This window comes from Dryas octopetala, chromosome 1 (assembly GCF_963921425.1).
Source record: "Dryas octopetala chromosome 1, drDryOcto1.1, whole genome shotgun sequence".
Lineage (NCBI taxonomy): Eukaryota > Viridiplantae > Streptophyta > Magnoliopsida > Rosales > Rosaceae > Dryas > Dryas octopetala.
The window spans coordinates 19,244,728-19,257,649 of record NC_141366.1 but is presented as its reverse complement, the minus strand read 5'-3'; the positions used below and the strand labels follow the sequence as shown (position 1 = coordinate 19,257,649).

The 12,922-nt window shown below is 32.1% G+C and overlaps 1 protein-coding gene across 1 annotated transcript; it reads right to left on the bottom strand.

Moving 5' to 3' along the window:
- Positions 1-9,429: 9,429 nt before the first annotated feature.
- On the bottom strand, positions 9,430-12,866 carry LOC147298887 (SHUGOSHIN 2-like). Its single transcript, XM_086228974.1, has 9 exons — positions 12,293-12,866; positions 12,147-12,184; positions 11,797-11,905; positions 11,674-11,697; positions 11,503-11,571; positions 10,592-10,630; positions 10,422-10,512; positions 10,260-10,320; positions 9,430-9,940 (listed from the first exon to the last, which is right to left on the bottom strand). The coding sequence occupies exons 1-9, from the start codon at positions 12,452-12,454 to the stop codon at positions 9,637-9,639; spliced, it is 897 nt and encodes a 298-aa protein (XP_086085100.1). The 5' UTR covers positions 12,455-12,866; the 3' UTR covers positions 9,430-9,636.
- Positions 12,867-12,922: the final 56 nt, after the last annotated feature.

The window sequence follows — 12,922 nt, the reverse complement described above, 5'->3', positions numbered from 1 at the left end:
TTACCAAACACCAAAACTGCTGTAGGTGATTGAGAATTGTCATCCACAGCAGCTTTTGGGTCTTCCACCGCAATCTCAAACGGGGCCTAAATCAGTTTTATCGAACAGTGATCCAGTTACCTTTTCAGTCTGGTCCTTAATCCTTATACAGTTATACTAGACTTGATAAAAATAAAAAGTTTGATTTGAAAAACATTACTACTTAAAAAATAAAAATATATGGCACATATATTTCAAAGTGTTAATTGCACCAATACTCCACTTACTTCTTTCAAAATTTCATATAGTCCACAAACTAAATTTTATTACAATTTGATCCACGAAATGTTTGATGTGTCCCAATTTGATCCAAACCGTCAACTCATGTTGAACTTTTGTCTATTTCGGCCACATGAATGGATAATTTTGTCCCTCCAAATTAGCCCACATGTGCGAGACGTGGCCAAAATAGATGGACTTTTAACATGATTTAATGATTTATACCAAATTGGAACACATTAAACATTTTGTGGATCAAATTGTAAAAACAATTAATTTGTGGACCGCAATGAGATTTAAAAAAATATGTGGACTATTAGTGCAATTAAGTCATATTTCAAATTAGTTGGCTTCATTTTTTTATTAGAAAATTAGGATTAAATATCAAATATCAATAATTTTTCAGCAAAGCACTAAAACACTAATTTTTTTAGTTTAGATACTAACCTAGAGCAATACATTTTAGATTAGGTCACAAATCTGTACGAAATGTGAATTTTTTTGACACCGATCGCTCGATCAAAGTGCCTAGCGCTCGGTGGTTTTCCATTTATTTTTTTTTTCGATTTGCTATGTAGTTGCACAACTGTCAAACAGTCACAAGAGTTTAATGTTTTTTATTTAGGCGCTCGGTGGTTTTCCGTTATTTTTTTTTTCGATTTGCTATATAGTTGCACAACTGTCAAACAGTCACAAGAGTTTAATGTTTTTTATTTAGGCGCTCGGTGGTTTTCCGTTATTTTTTTTTTTCGATTTGCTATATAGTTGCACAACTGTCAAATAGTCACAAGAGTTCAATGTTTTTTATTTAGGCTTGGAGGATGAAATTCTATAACCTAGAGACTAAATATTAAAGTTTAAGCCTCACAAACACTGAAAAAACAACAAATCATTAAAAAAATTGTGACTATTGAATAGTTACAGTTGAGTTTGTAAGTCATTAAAAAATTCTTCGGAGTGCTCGGTAGAACCATATTTTTTTAAGTTCGTATCCATACTGAAATTTAGTATTTAAAGTGAAATAATATAATAATTTTAGTAGTTAAAATGAAAAAATATTGAAATTTGGTATCTAAAATCAACATACCTTTTTTTTTATTTGGTTGACTTGATATCTTATTTTGGAAATTTTCATGAAATGAGCCAGTTTTTCTTTTAGTGTCCATTTTATATCTTTTTATCTTCTCAGCAAAATAAATTTCTCAAATTGATTCTTTGGGTCATTTTTTAATCCAATTACTTCTCATATTATGGTGGTTGATTGTTCATCACACCTAAAAATTTGTCCCTCATTAGTCATTAATAAAGCACTCAATAATTTAAAGAGTCAAAATTATAAACCTTTTAACTGAAAAGTCAATAAAGGGTTTACCAGCATTAAAATGAGTCATTTCATCTCATCTTATTTCACTGTTATATTAAGTGAAAAAAATTTCTAATTGCACAAATTTTAATTGCATTTTTATGTAATAATATGTCTAATTATTTGACGAGAGATTCGAGTGTAAGTTACCAAGGAATTAAATTTCGGATTTCGAAAAAATTTCGATGGAAATTTCGAAGATTTTTTAATTTGGACAAAAATTATACGGAAACAACGGAAATTATTATCAAAATACGAAAAAATTTTAATGAAACTTTACCATATGTTTATTTAACATATTATCTACTAAATTGATAAAAAACATTGAAGAAACCAAATTATATTGTATGTTTCATGTAATATAAGGTGAATATAATGCGTGCTGGAGCAAATACTGTTAAATAAAATTAGTATAATGAATAAATAAAATTAGTACATTCTTTATATTGTATAATTTAATTATACACTAAAATCTAAACCCTAATACTCTATATACTCTATATACCCTAATACTTTTTATACTCTATATACTCTATATTCTTTATGATATTTGGTTTTAGGCCCTTTAGGATACTTTTAATTATCTTTTTATATAGAAATGTATTAGAGTTTAAGGTTTAAAATAACTATATGAAATTTAGGATACTTTTAATTATATATATATTTTTTTTTCCTATTGCCCAAAGGCCCCAAATCCCCCCCTCCTTTTTTCTCTTTTTTTTTTTTCTTTCTTTCTTTACTTTTTTTCCCCGTGCCTCTCTCTTCAGTCTTTTTTTTTTTTTTAAATATTTCTTTCCATTTTTCCTGTGCCTCTCACCCAGCCAAGATTTGTCTTCACTAAGTGTAACAACCCAAATTTTGGCTTATGGTAATTTTGTTACTTAAATTTTTCAAACTTGTTTTAAAGTTTGTTTAAAGGAATTAGAAATTTCTTTAAGTTTATTTTAACTAACTTAGATCTTTGGTTGTGGTTCTAGAGCTTAGTTGTGTGGAAATGAATTTTAGAAAATAAAAATTCAAGAATTTGGCGATTATTATTATTTTTAGAATTAAATTATGAGAGTAGGATTTTTCATAATTTTTTTAAAGCAATTTGACTATTTTGAGGTCATAGGAAATTAGTACTCATTAATACGAGTCCGTAGAATTTTTCGATAAATTATTTGGAGTCTCGAGCTATTTTTTATAAATTTTTGAAGTTGGAAAAAATATAAAATAGAAAAATCTTGTTAAATTTCGATAAATTTCAAAAATTTCGATGAAATCTTCACAAAAAATTGTTAAACATGTATTCAATTTCGGAACCTCAAAAAAACGAAATTTAATACTTGAGTATAACTTCCTTAAAACATTCTTACTTTTCTCATGCACGTGGGCTGCCTCAGCCGAACACAAAATCCTTTTTTTCTTCTTAAATTCTATCTTTAATCGATTGTATTTGAAATTTTGAATACCTTATATTGATTTTTCTTTCTTTTTTTTTTTGTCTAATATTCGACAAAAGTACTGCACAAGCACTAAAGAAAATTATGGCTTTAATTGCCACGTTCCAAATTGTTTATTGGCCAATGCTTTCCACGTGGAAGCAAATGATTTGGCCTAAGGCCATACAAGTCTAGACTTGTTACTTGTTCGATTTATATTGCACAGCAAGAGGTTTTGTCTGAACAGTATCGGCATAAGAATCTAGAAACTGATTAGTCTTCATTAAATATTGGTTTAATTAGTATATTTTAATATTGAAGTCATATTGAAGTAATTTAAAGCTAATATTAGGTAGGATTCTTTAACTTTTAATTGGAAATTTGAAAGAATTTTTGTTTTCATGGGTTAAAAAATTTGTTTTCAAATTGACCTAACCTACTTGTGGTTGTCTCATGTTTCATCTATTTTCTTTTGTCTATGGAATACTTTACAATTCTTCCCCTTCATGGTCAATTATAGTATAAAGATATATTTTTAGACTTTTTATTATGTTATGTTCTCAAAATGTGGATTAGAACATACTTTTGATGGATTTTGCAAAATTATGTCTTTTTTTTTTTTTTAACAATACGAAAAAAAATCAAATGCAATGATGAAGGTTCGAACTCTAACCTTAAGTTGTGGCAGTAAATGCTTTCTACATTTGGAATTGACCCATTTGCTTCATGCCTTACTTTTCATTTCTAAAAATTCGTAGAGAGGGGAAAAAATGCATTACAACTGTTTTGAGAAAGGTGTGTTGGTCTTGCTAGCTGGGTAGAAAGGGATTGAAGCAGAATATATGTCTAATGGCCTAAAGAAAGAGAAAGAAGAACAACTAGCATGTCTTATTTGACAAACACAATATGTTATTGCTAGGAGCCTAGGTATCATGTTTTCTCAAAGATCTCGTGGCACTCACCTTTGACTTGAGGATTTCTTATTCAAGCATATATGTGCATGAATTTCTTGCTAAGTATAGTGAACCTAAAGGCCTTAGCATATATAGATATTTGTTGTATTTCTTAAACGAGACGAATAATGTAATATTTTCTGATCATATAATTTGAAGTATAAACAAGTCATTTTATCATATAGTGCATCCGAATCACACATTCAAATTAAAATCAACTTAATCAACAAATATTCATATATCACACTGTGTCACAAGAGAATATTTTTGTTCTTACATATTTTTAATTAAGTTAAGTATGTTCATGCCTCATTGCCTCCTATGTTGGTGTATAGAGAGAATGATGGTCAAGAGCTACTTTCATAGTGGCCATTGGTCAGAAAAAGGAGCTGGTAACCAAACTTTTCCACCAATATTTGGCATTTGCCCCAAAGAAAGGTACGGACCCTAAACCTTTCTCTTTCTGCACCTTAAAGTCCTCCTTCAAAGAAAGCAGGGAGGCTTCCATTTGACTAACTCAAGACTGTCGCACCCAAAATATTTTATCAATTCACCTACAAACAATTTGTACATACACTGATCGATACACACCCTTTTCCTTTTCAGATCATTTGGGACACGTGTACGGCTAGGAATCCAAAGTCATTATCATCGATTGTGATATGTTGATAATTATGTTTCCTCTTGTGGGTTAGTAGATTCGAATATTCGATTAATTAATTAATAAGATATTTTTAGGGAAATATAGTTTTTATATATCGAGAAAGGAGGGGGAAAAATCCATATTAATAAATAAATATATAACCAAAATTTGAAAAAGAATAAGATGGGGCGCCGAACCTTTATGTCCCATCTGTGGTGCGATTGTCTTTGGCATTATGTTTCAGCTGCATATGTATGTAATGTACGATGCCCTAGGAAGCTGCAAATTTAAGCATCAGACCAACTTTAAATCCTATGGACACCTTCCAACAATCCAACTTTCCCACTCTTTCTCAACTTGAAGAAATGGGAGGGCACTAGGGTATACGCATTCAATTCACTTATTTGTCATTTTCTTTTATCACACAGTTCCACATGTATATATATTGTTAGATTATAATTTAGAATTGTATATTATAGAATTATATCTAAATATACGATTATAATGAGTGTGAATAAAATTAAAATTACGTTAGAAAGTTAAAAAGTTAGAAAGGTGGTACAACAATTTACAATATATAAGCTAAACAATCTATTACTAATACTATTAAGGTCTTTTGAAATAAAACCTCACAATCTTGTATTGGACTTATGTGGTTCTTTGATGGCTCGACTGTCCAGTCTATTGGCTCACAGTTTATAATTTTGAGAAGCCAAAGCATATAGTCCTTTTTATTTTTAAGAAAAAACCATGTCATTATAGTCTATGCAGTTTTTTTTTTTGGCCAATTAGTCTATGCAGTTTATGGATGAAAATACATAAAAGAGAACCAAAGGAAGGGTGTCAAAGCCACAAACTTGAGTGTTGTTTTTCTCTGTCTCTCATGCAGGCATGTTATGAAATAATAATAACAATGATAGACATGTCATAATACTAATAATTGAATTAATTATACCAATTAATGAATATATATATAATATCAGGAGATTCAGGACTAATTAAATATTCCTAGTAGCTTCAGAGTTGAGACCCATCTTAGTTGCTCTCTGCAGAATGTAGAAATCTTTAAGAAAGTCCTCACATACAAAAGGAGGAGACAAGAAATATCATTACAATATTACTTTTACCAACATAAACATGCATTATACCATAATCCATCAATATATTAATACATTATTTATGTATAGTGCAGTATGAGCATCAGCTCCAACACAATTTTTGGTAGGACCCATCTTCCAGATTCTTACACTTGGACCCCACATTATCTTATTTGCAATGCCTTGTAAATCAAACAAGCATTAAGTTGAGCCAAAGGGCTATGATCTGGTTGGCAACATGGAGAGCACAATTCTAGTGTTATGTAGTGACTGCTAATGAGTTTGAACCCACAATAAGCCTACAAGGCGCGCAGTATGCTTGCAATTTCTAAACCAAAAAAATGAATTTCATTATCGAATTCCTTATATCGTGGACATCCTTAAATGAATCATATTAGTATGATTCTTGCACCAATATTATTCCTAATTTAATCACATAAGTTTATTATTCGGGTGAAATCAAGTTCAATAACTTCAGTAAACATATGTAAGTGTGAGGTAGTGTTACATACTGTTAGTGGACCACTCACTTATATATATAATGTAAATTCTTATGTACTCTTCTAATGTGGGATTCTTTTTTGTAAGAACTAAGGTTGTCTCTTGCAAAAGTAGTATTCCATTGTACATGGGTAGTCCGGAAAGCAGCTAACTGTGGAGTCTAGTTTATATAGAATCATAGTACTATATATTGCAGGCAAATGCATCAAAGTGATTCTAAAGCTTCAAGAGAACCAAGTAAATAAACATTGAAAAGAACTAACGAATTTCTTTTTGGACAGTTAAGGAAATTATGTGTTTGGTAAAAGGCAAAATAAGGATACCACAAATATATACCTTGTTAACACAGGTCATTTGTAAGACTTTAACTTTTCTCATACATACAAAAGGGATTTATAGATTATTCATCCTTATATCACACGAAATTGACTGCTTAGGATCTCGAGTACACAATCTAAATGAATTGAGTACGGATTCTCTTATGTTTTTGTTAATAGGATTAAATACAAAAATGATCCACGAACTTTACTATGATTCTCAATTTAGTCTTTTAAATATAAAAAATGTCAATTTAGTCCACGAGTTTTCCAAATTGTATCAAAATAGTACAAATATTAACTTTTATCCAAAAAATTAACGAAATTAGTCATGTGCACAACATATGATTGCATTTTTAAGGATATTTCAATCAATTCATCACATTTTGGCTTAAATTTTTTTTATGGAAGTTAACGTTTGTACTGTTTTTGGTACAATTTAAGAAATTTGTAAACTAAATTGACACTTTTTATAATTAATGGACTAAATTGAAAATCACAATAAAATTTGTGGATTATTTTTGTATTTAACCTTTGTTCATATTATACTTATATTTAAAACTACGTACACTTAACACTTAACGTGTAATTGTAGTTGTATGCCCACCCCTATTTGTTTGGTTTTTCTGGTTCACGATTTAAATGCCCAACTCTATTTATTTGGGCCTAAATCGTAATTGTATGTAAAATTTTCCCAATAATTCCTTTCATAACTCAGTTCAAATGAAATAAATTTGATTCATTAAACGTAAGCACAGAATTGTGATCGTATATATAATTAGGGGTTACATCAAAGGGGAATTAATTAACTGGATTCAGTTTGATATCAATTGGATGATCACTCAAAGAAAGTCATTGGGCCATATGCATATATATATGGAGTGTGCTTAAGTCACCAATAGTGGGGTCCTAACGGCTAATACCTGTCGGGTGGGAACCCCAGAAAATTATGGATGCCAACTTTGTTTAAGCGTGTGGGTCCATAAATACAAAGAAAATCTAAAGATAAATTAAAAATGGGTCATAGACTCATAGCTAGCAAGCAAGCAGAGAAGGGTATCCTCTTTTAGTCTTTAGGTGGGTCGTCAATTCCATCTCAAATCATATCATGTTTTTGCAGATCTTTGGAATCCCAAGCGGTCGTTATACAAAAGTTAAAGCTTACTTCAACTAAGTTCATATTATATTGTATTAGTCTGTGATATTTATTTAATTTAATTTCAATACATCATATAGTTTATTGTATAGTACTATAGGTTAAAGCTTGACACAAAAATATGTATGGGGATCGATGTACAAAACAACTAGTTTTATTCTGTGTGCAGCTGCAAATTAAGCCAACAGAGTGACCATATATATTTGCTTCTTGATATGTAAAACTAGGCTGCAGCCCTACAAGTGCAGTCTCATACTGCATGCTAACAAATAAGTACTGGAGCATGTGAATTAGAATGTTTCAAATTCAAAACCTCCTGCATACAAGATTTTGATGCTATGTTAGAGTGTTAGACGGTTATTAAATCTGTAAAGTAAACTATCAGAAAATTAACTAACAATGTATATTAAACTTACCTTTAATAATGTATATTAAACTTAATATGACAAAGAGAGCATATATATAGGCCAAATTAAGTGTCGACAATTATCAAAATAATAGTATAACATGTTATAGTGTTCATCGAGTCGTATAATTAATAAAAGAATAGCACTCAATATAGCACATTATTCTTAAAGGTATTGTGTGCAGGTATGGTTAAAGAATGTACGACTTGCTAATACAATATTGGACTCCAATTACTGAACAGGTTGAGTGCTCAATTACTTTATAAAAGGTGTAGAATTTAGGGTGCATTTTATTATTTATTTTTTGCAAATATCTAAACAACAGTCCTTGATCTCACGCGGTTTTGAGGTCTGGAAATCTGATAATATGACGGTCCCTTTGTCCTGTTGCTCTTTTGCTTGCATGTGAGATTGTGAGGCTCTCTGATTCGCAAGTTATAGTTAGTTGGATTAGGCCACGTGGCCCAATCCCATTCCTAAATTCCTAAGGAAAAAGATGTTTGTGGAGCCCATGTCCATGAGACCATGAGCTTGCTTCAGCTCACGAGCCCTCCTAAAAACAAGCTCTTTTTAAAATGCATGGCAAAATCTGATTTCAGATACACTTGTCCATCACACAGATTGGTCGCCACGATCTGCATCATTGCTTATAAAACCAACCAAAACATCCTCATATATAATAATAGTATATTGATTTTTCTCAAATTGATATACATAAACATACAAAATCTCAACGTATGCATCCGCAATATTTGGGTAAATGAATGAGCATTTGAACGCTGATTCATGCACGCAGCAAGGGCACGTGTGCGAATTTGTGCATTTGAAGTCGTTTACATAAAATATACATGTATTTTCCACAATCTAAGTTGATCATTTACCTTAAGCATAATATCTAACCAAAAAGAAAAACTTTTAGCATAAGACAATGCTTAGGTACTCAGATTTAAGTATTAATTTTGAATGAGTGTGTATGAAAGGAGTTACTTCTTTTGAACGATCAACATGAGCTTACTTATTGCTCCATCATTTCATGTTGTTTAGTGTGCCTGAGTTTGGGCAAACTCTTAGATCACAGCAGTAGATCTCGCATTTCTTAATTAGAGTATGGCATATTATATCAGGCATATCGAAGAATGAATCATGGCTATGTCAATGTACAACGCAGACCATTCAATGTTTTATTGTATCCTGGAGGCGCATATGCTGTCTCTTTGCATTGGTTAGAGAATCTCAATCAATGTGGTTAGAGAATGATGTTCTCACTAGCTAATAGCAATAGCTAAAATATTATAATTAAATGTGTAATAGACATATTAATGTGGCTCGCCCATGTGAAAATAGTTAGGGTAACATAAAAGAGTAGAAGAGAAGACAGTTTTTACAAGTGACACATATGCTCAACACATTGGTATTCTCTATAACATATTGAATTTTTTCTTTTCTTCAGAAGTTTGCCTTCTATGTCCCCCCCTTGCTTCATAGGTATTCTCACCATCAGATTCTGCCTTTTCTGCTCACTCTGCTCTCCGCATTTTAACGTTGAGAGGCACTTCTTTGTAGGACTGAACCTTCACTGCTGCTTTGCGCAATGGCCTTCCAATTGAAGATCTTTGTGGTACACCTTCACTCCTTGAGGCACAGCTGTCTTCTTTTTCTTGTTTTCTAGTAGATGAAATTAATGGAGTTGGACCATCATTTGCCATTGGATTGTCTAGTGTGTGACTGACTGGAAACTTGGCATCCTCTATCTCAAACAAGTTTTCCGTCTGCTCCTTCTCATGGGATTTAAATCTAGCAGATTGCCTCCTCAAACACCGCCTGCACAAAATAAAATCATACATTAAGGGGGAGCGTATACATTAACTTGGCACAGAAATTACAGTTCTCATATATGGGAAAACATCAAAACATCATGCATTACTTTTTAGAGGTCTGACATAAAATTAATACTCAACAAAAACATCAAACATTAAATCTAGCAAAAGAGTATCCCGCAAATGTTTAATTGGGATGTAGTACAAATAAGCTCATGGCATTTGAATGAGTGTCCGTATCTGAATCCATATTCATTATCAATACATCAACCAGGACTATCTAGAGAGCTGCGAAATCTACATAATACCAGTTGTTAACTAACCTTTTATTTTCAACCTTCTCTTTATGGTCAACCTTTTGGCATGTGGTAGAAGGGCCCATCGCTGAAAGAAATTGCAAGTGCATATGTAAACAATGGCAGATGCAAAAGAAAGGGGAAAGTCAATAAATATTCAAATGAGGAAATTAGATCATCAAAGTTTACATCGACTTCTTGTGGAACGCCTTTTGCTGTCATTACATGGTTTGTCTTCATTATCGGCTTTATGCAAATCTTCCTCCTCTTCTTCCTTGAGCTGGAAAAATAAAAGAGGTTAAGTGAGAGATATGCAATGGCCACACACAGATTCGTAACTGAATGATTAGCTTACACACCTCAGAGGCAGTATTTTGACATTTCATCTTGGCTTTTTCCTGTAAGATAATGGATGTATTATTAAAGAATCAAACAAATTTTCTTTTTAATTGCAACTTCTAACTCAAGGCCTGTATTTGATATAGAATGACTTCAGAATCAGATTTGCTAGAGTAGAACACCAAGTCACTGATTGTTTGTCATCCATCTTATGAAAACAAGGGAAATTTTCAGGAGTGGGAATGATAACAATATATGCAGAAGGAAGTTACTCTAATATTTTCAATCTCCTCAACTTCTTGCATTGTATAGACTATAAATATACTTAATTGTTAGGATGCGGGCCAGCAATTGTTTTCTTTTCTCACAGAAACCATAACTTATTTGTCGAACAAATGCAGAACACCAAAATAGGAATAGGCATGGGACAGTTTCCAGGTCTATTGAGGAATACTTATTGCAGTTGCAGGAGACAGAGTTTAACTCTATCCATCATGATGAATTATTCCAAATTAGACCTTTGACAAAAGATTTTGGAAGCTGAACTAAGGATTTCTGTTCAGTGATAGTTGCAGCTATTTTTAAGTGGCAATAACAAGGCAGAAAAGAAAAGAGATAGAATGAATTATACAAAGTAAAGCTAATTATATTTAAGTCGGTAATTCCTCCATCTTGCTTAAAGTTGCTCTTAGTCATCCATCAAAAGAGAAGAATAAATTTCAATAAGCAAACAGCAAGAGAACTCTACAGTAACAGTTCTAGCACGTATCACAAAGTTTGATTTATCAAATATTCTTCTGAAATACTGATTTTTATATAACAATATAACTAGTGCACACCATGTAAAAAGTTTAATTGGTTTATTTCCTCTGAACTTCAAAGTCAAACATTTCAGTTGCATCTCATTATACAATGCAAGATCAGGGCTAACCTCTTTTTCCAAATTTTTTGCTTTAAGTAAAGCATCCTTGCATAAAAGCTCATGCTGTAGTTTTTTTACCTGGCATAAGCAAAAACAGAGAAGTCAAAGTTAGATATGATGATAGGGCAGGACTCCACAAACCAACGCACTTACCTATATTTCAGTAATAGACAAACTTACCTTTTCTCTTCCTAAATTAAGCTCCTTTAAAATCAACAAAACAGAGAAAATACCAGAGACAATTAGATAATTACAAAAAAAAAAGACTTTAGAGACTTAAAAACAATGTGAAAACAAACGCACCGCTAACATCTGGCTGTTTGATTGAGCAAGATTCAAATTTTGTAGCTGCAATTTCTGAAGACTGACTCGCAGTTTCTGCAACTCAGCTCCACTCAATTCAATGATTTTACTGTTCAAAACTAATTAAAGAAAACCCACTTTCTCCATTGGTTGCTCAAAATTGAGCAACACATAGAGATACAAAAGAAAAGGGAACAACTTTGAGTGTTATCATATATATCTCAACCAAGCAGTCTGGTAATTCATTTTTCCCGGGCACAATCTCAGTTGCCAAGCAGAAAATAACACCAACTGATTAAAAAATTTAAATGAAAGAGAAAACAACATTGAAGAAACAATAAAAAGGATACTTCCTTTCTGCAACAAGTCTGAGCAAAGTCATTCTTTCCTGGTTCAGAGATTCACAACACAAAACCCCACTAAGCAAATTTAACAAAAATGCAAAAATTAAAAAATAAAAAGAATAAAATTGAAGAGGACCCGAGTGAGATTGTACCCTCATGAGCTGGTCAATGTAGTCCTTATCAGCCGCAGAATTTTCCTGCGGCTTTTCATCTTGGCCGATAAGCTTCGCAGTCTGCGAGTTGGTGATGTCGGATAGCTTCTTCCGCACTAAGCTACCGAAAGACGACCTCTTAGCCATTCTCTCACCTCTCATGCGTTTGAAACCCTAATTTAACTTCAAGAATCTCAATTGGGTATTCAAGAAATGGGGTTTCAACAAGAAAAACAGTGATATCTGGAAGAAAACCCACTTCAACTGTGGAGGACTCAGAACCGGAATTGGGAAATTGAACAAAACAAATAAGTGAATTCAGAGAAAAAAAAAAAAGTTGGAAATGAAATGAGACTGAAATCCAACAAATTTGAGTTTCTTAAAAGCACAAATTGCTGTGGTTTGAAATTTAGGAGGGAAACTAATCAAATGGCTGAAGGGTAAAGATAAAGCAAAACCCTAAATTTCAGTATTTTGGCTGAAGGGTGGATTCTGATTCTGAGCAACTGAGAAAAAAAAGAAAGGGAAACAAAAGAGAAAGCAAAGCAAACCGGCAAAGTATGTGCGTTTGGAGTGAGCTTTGGTTCCACAACGGCTTTCCGAACCTGATTTTGAATATCTCTCAACGTT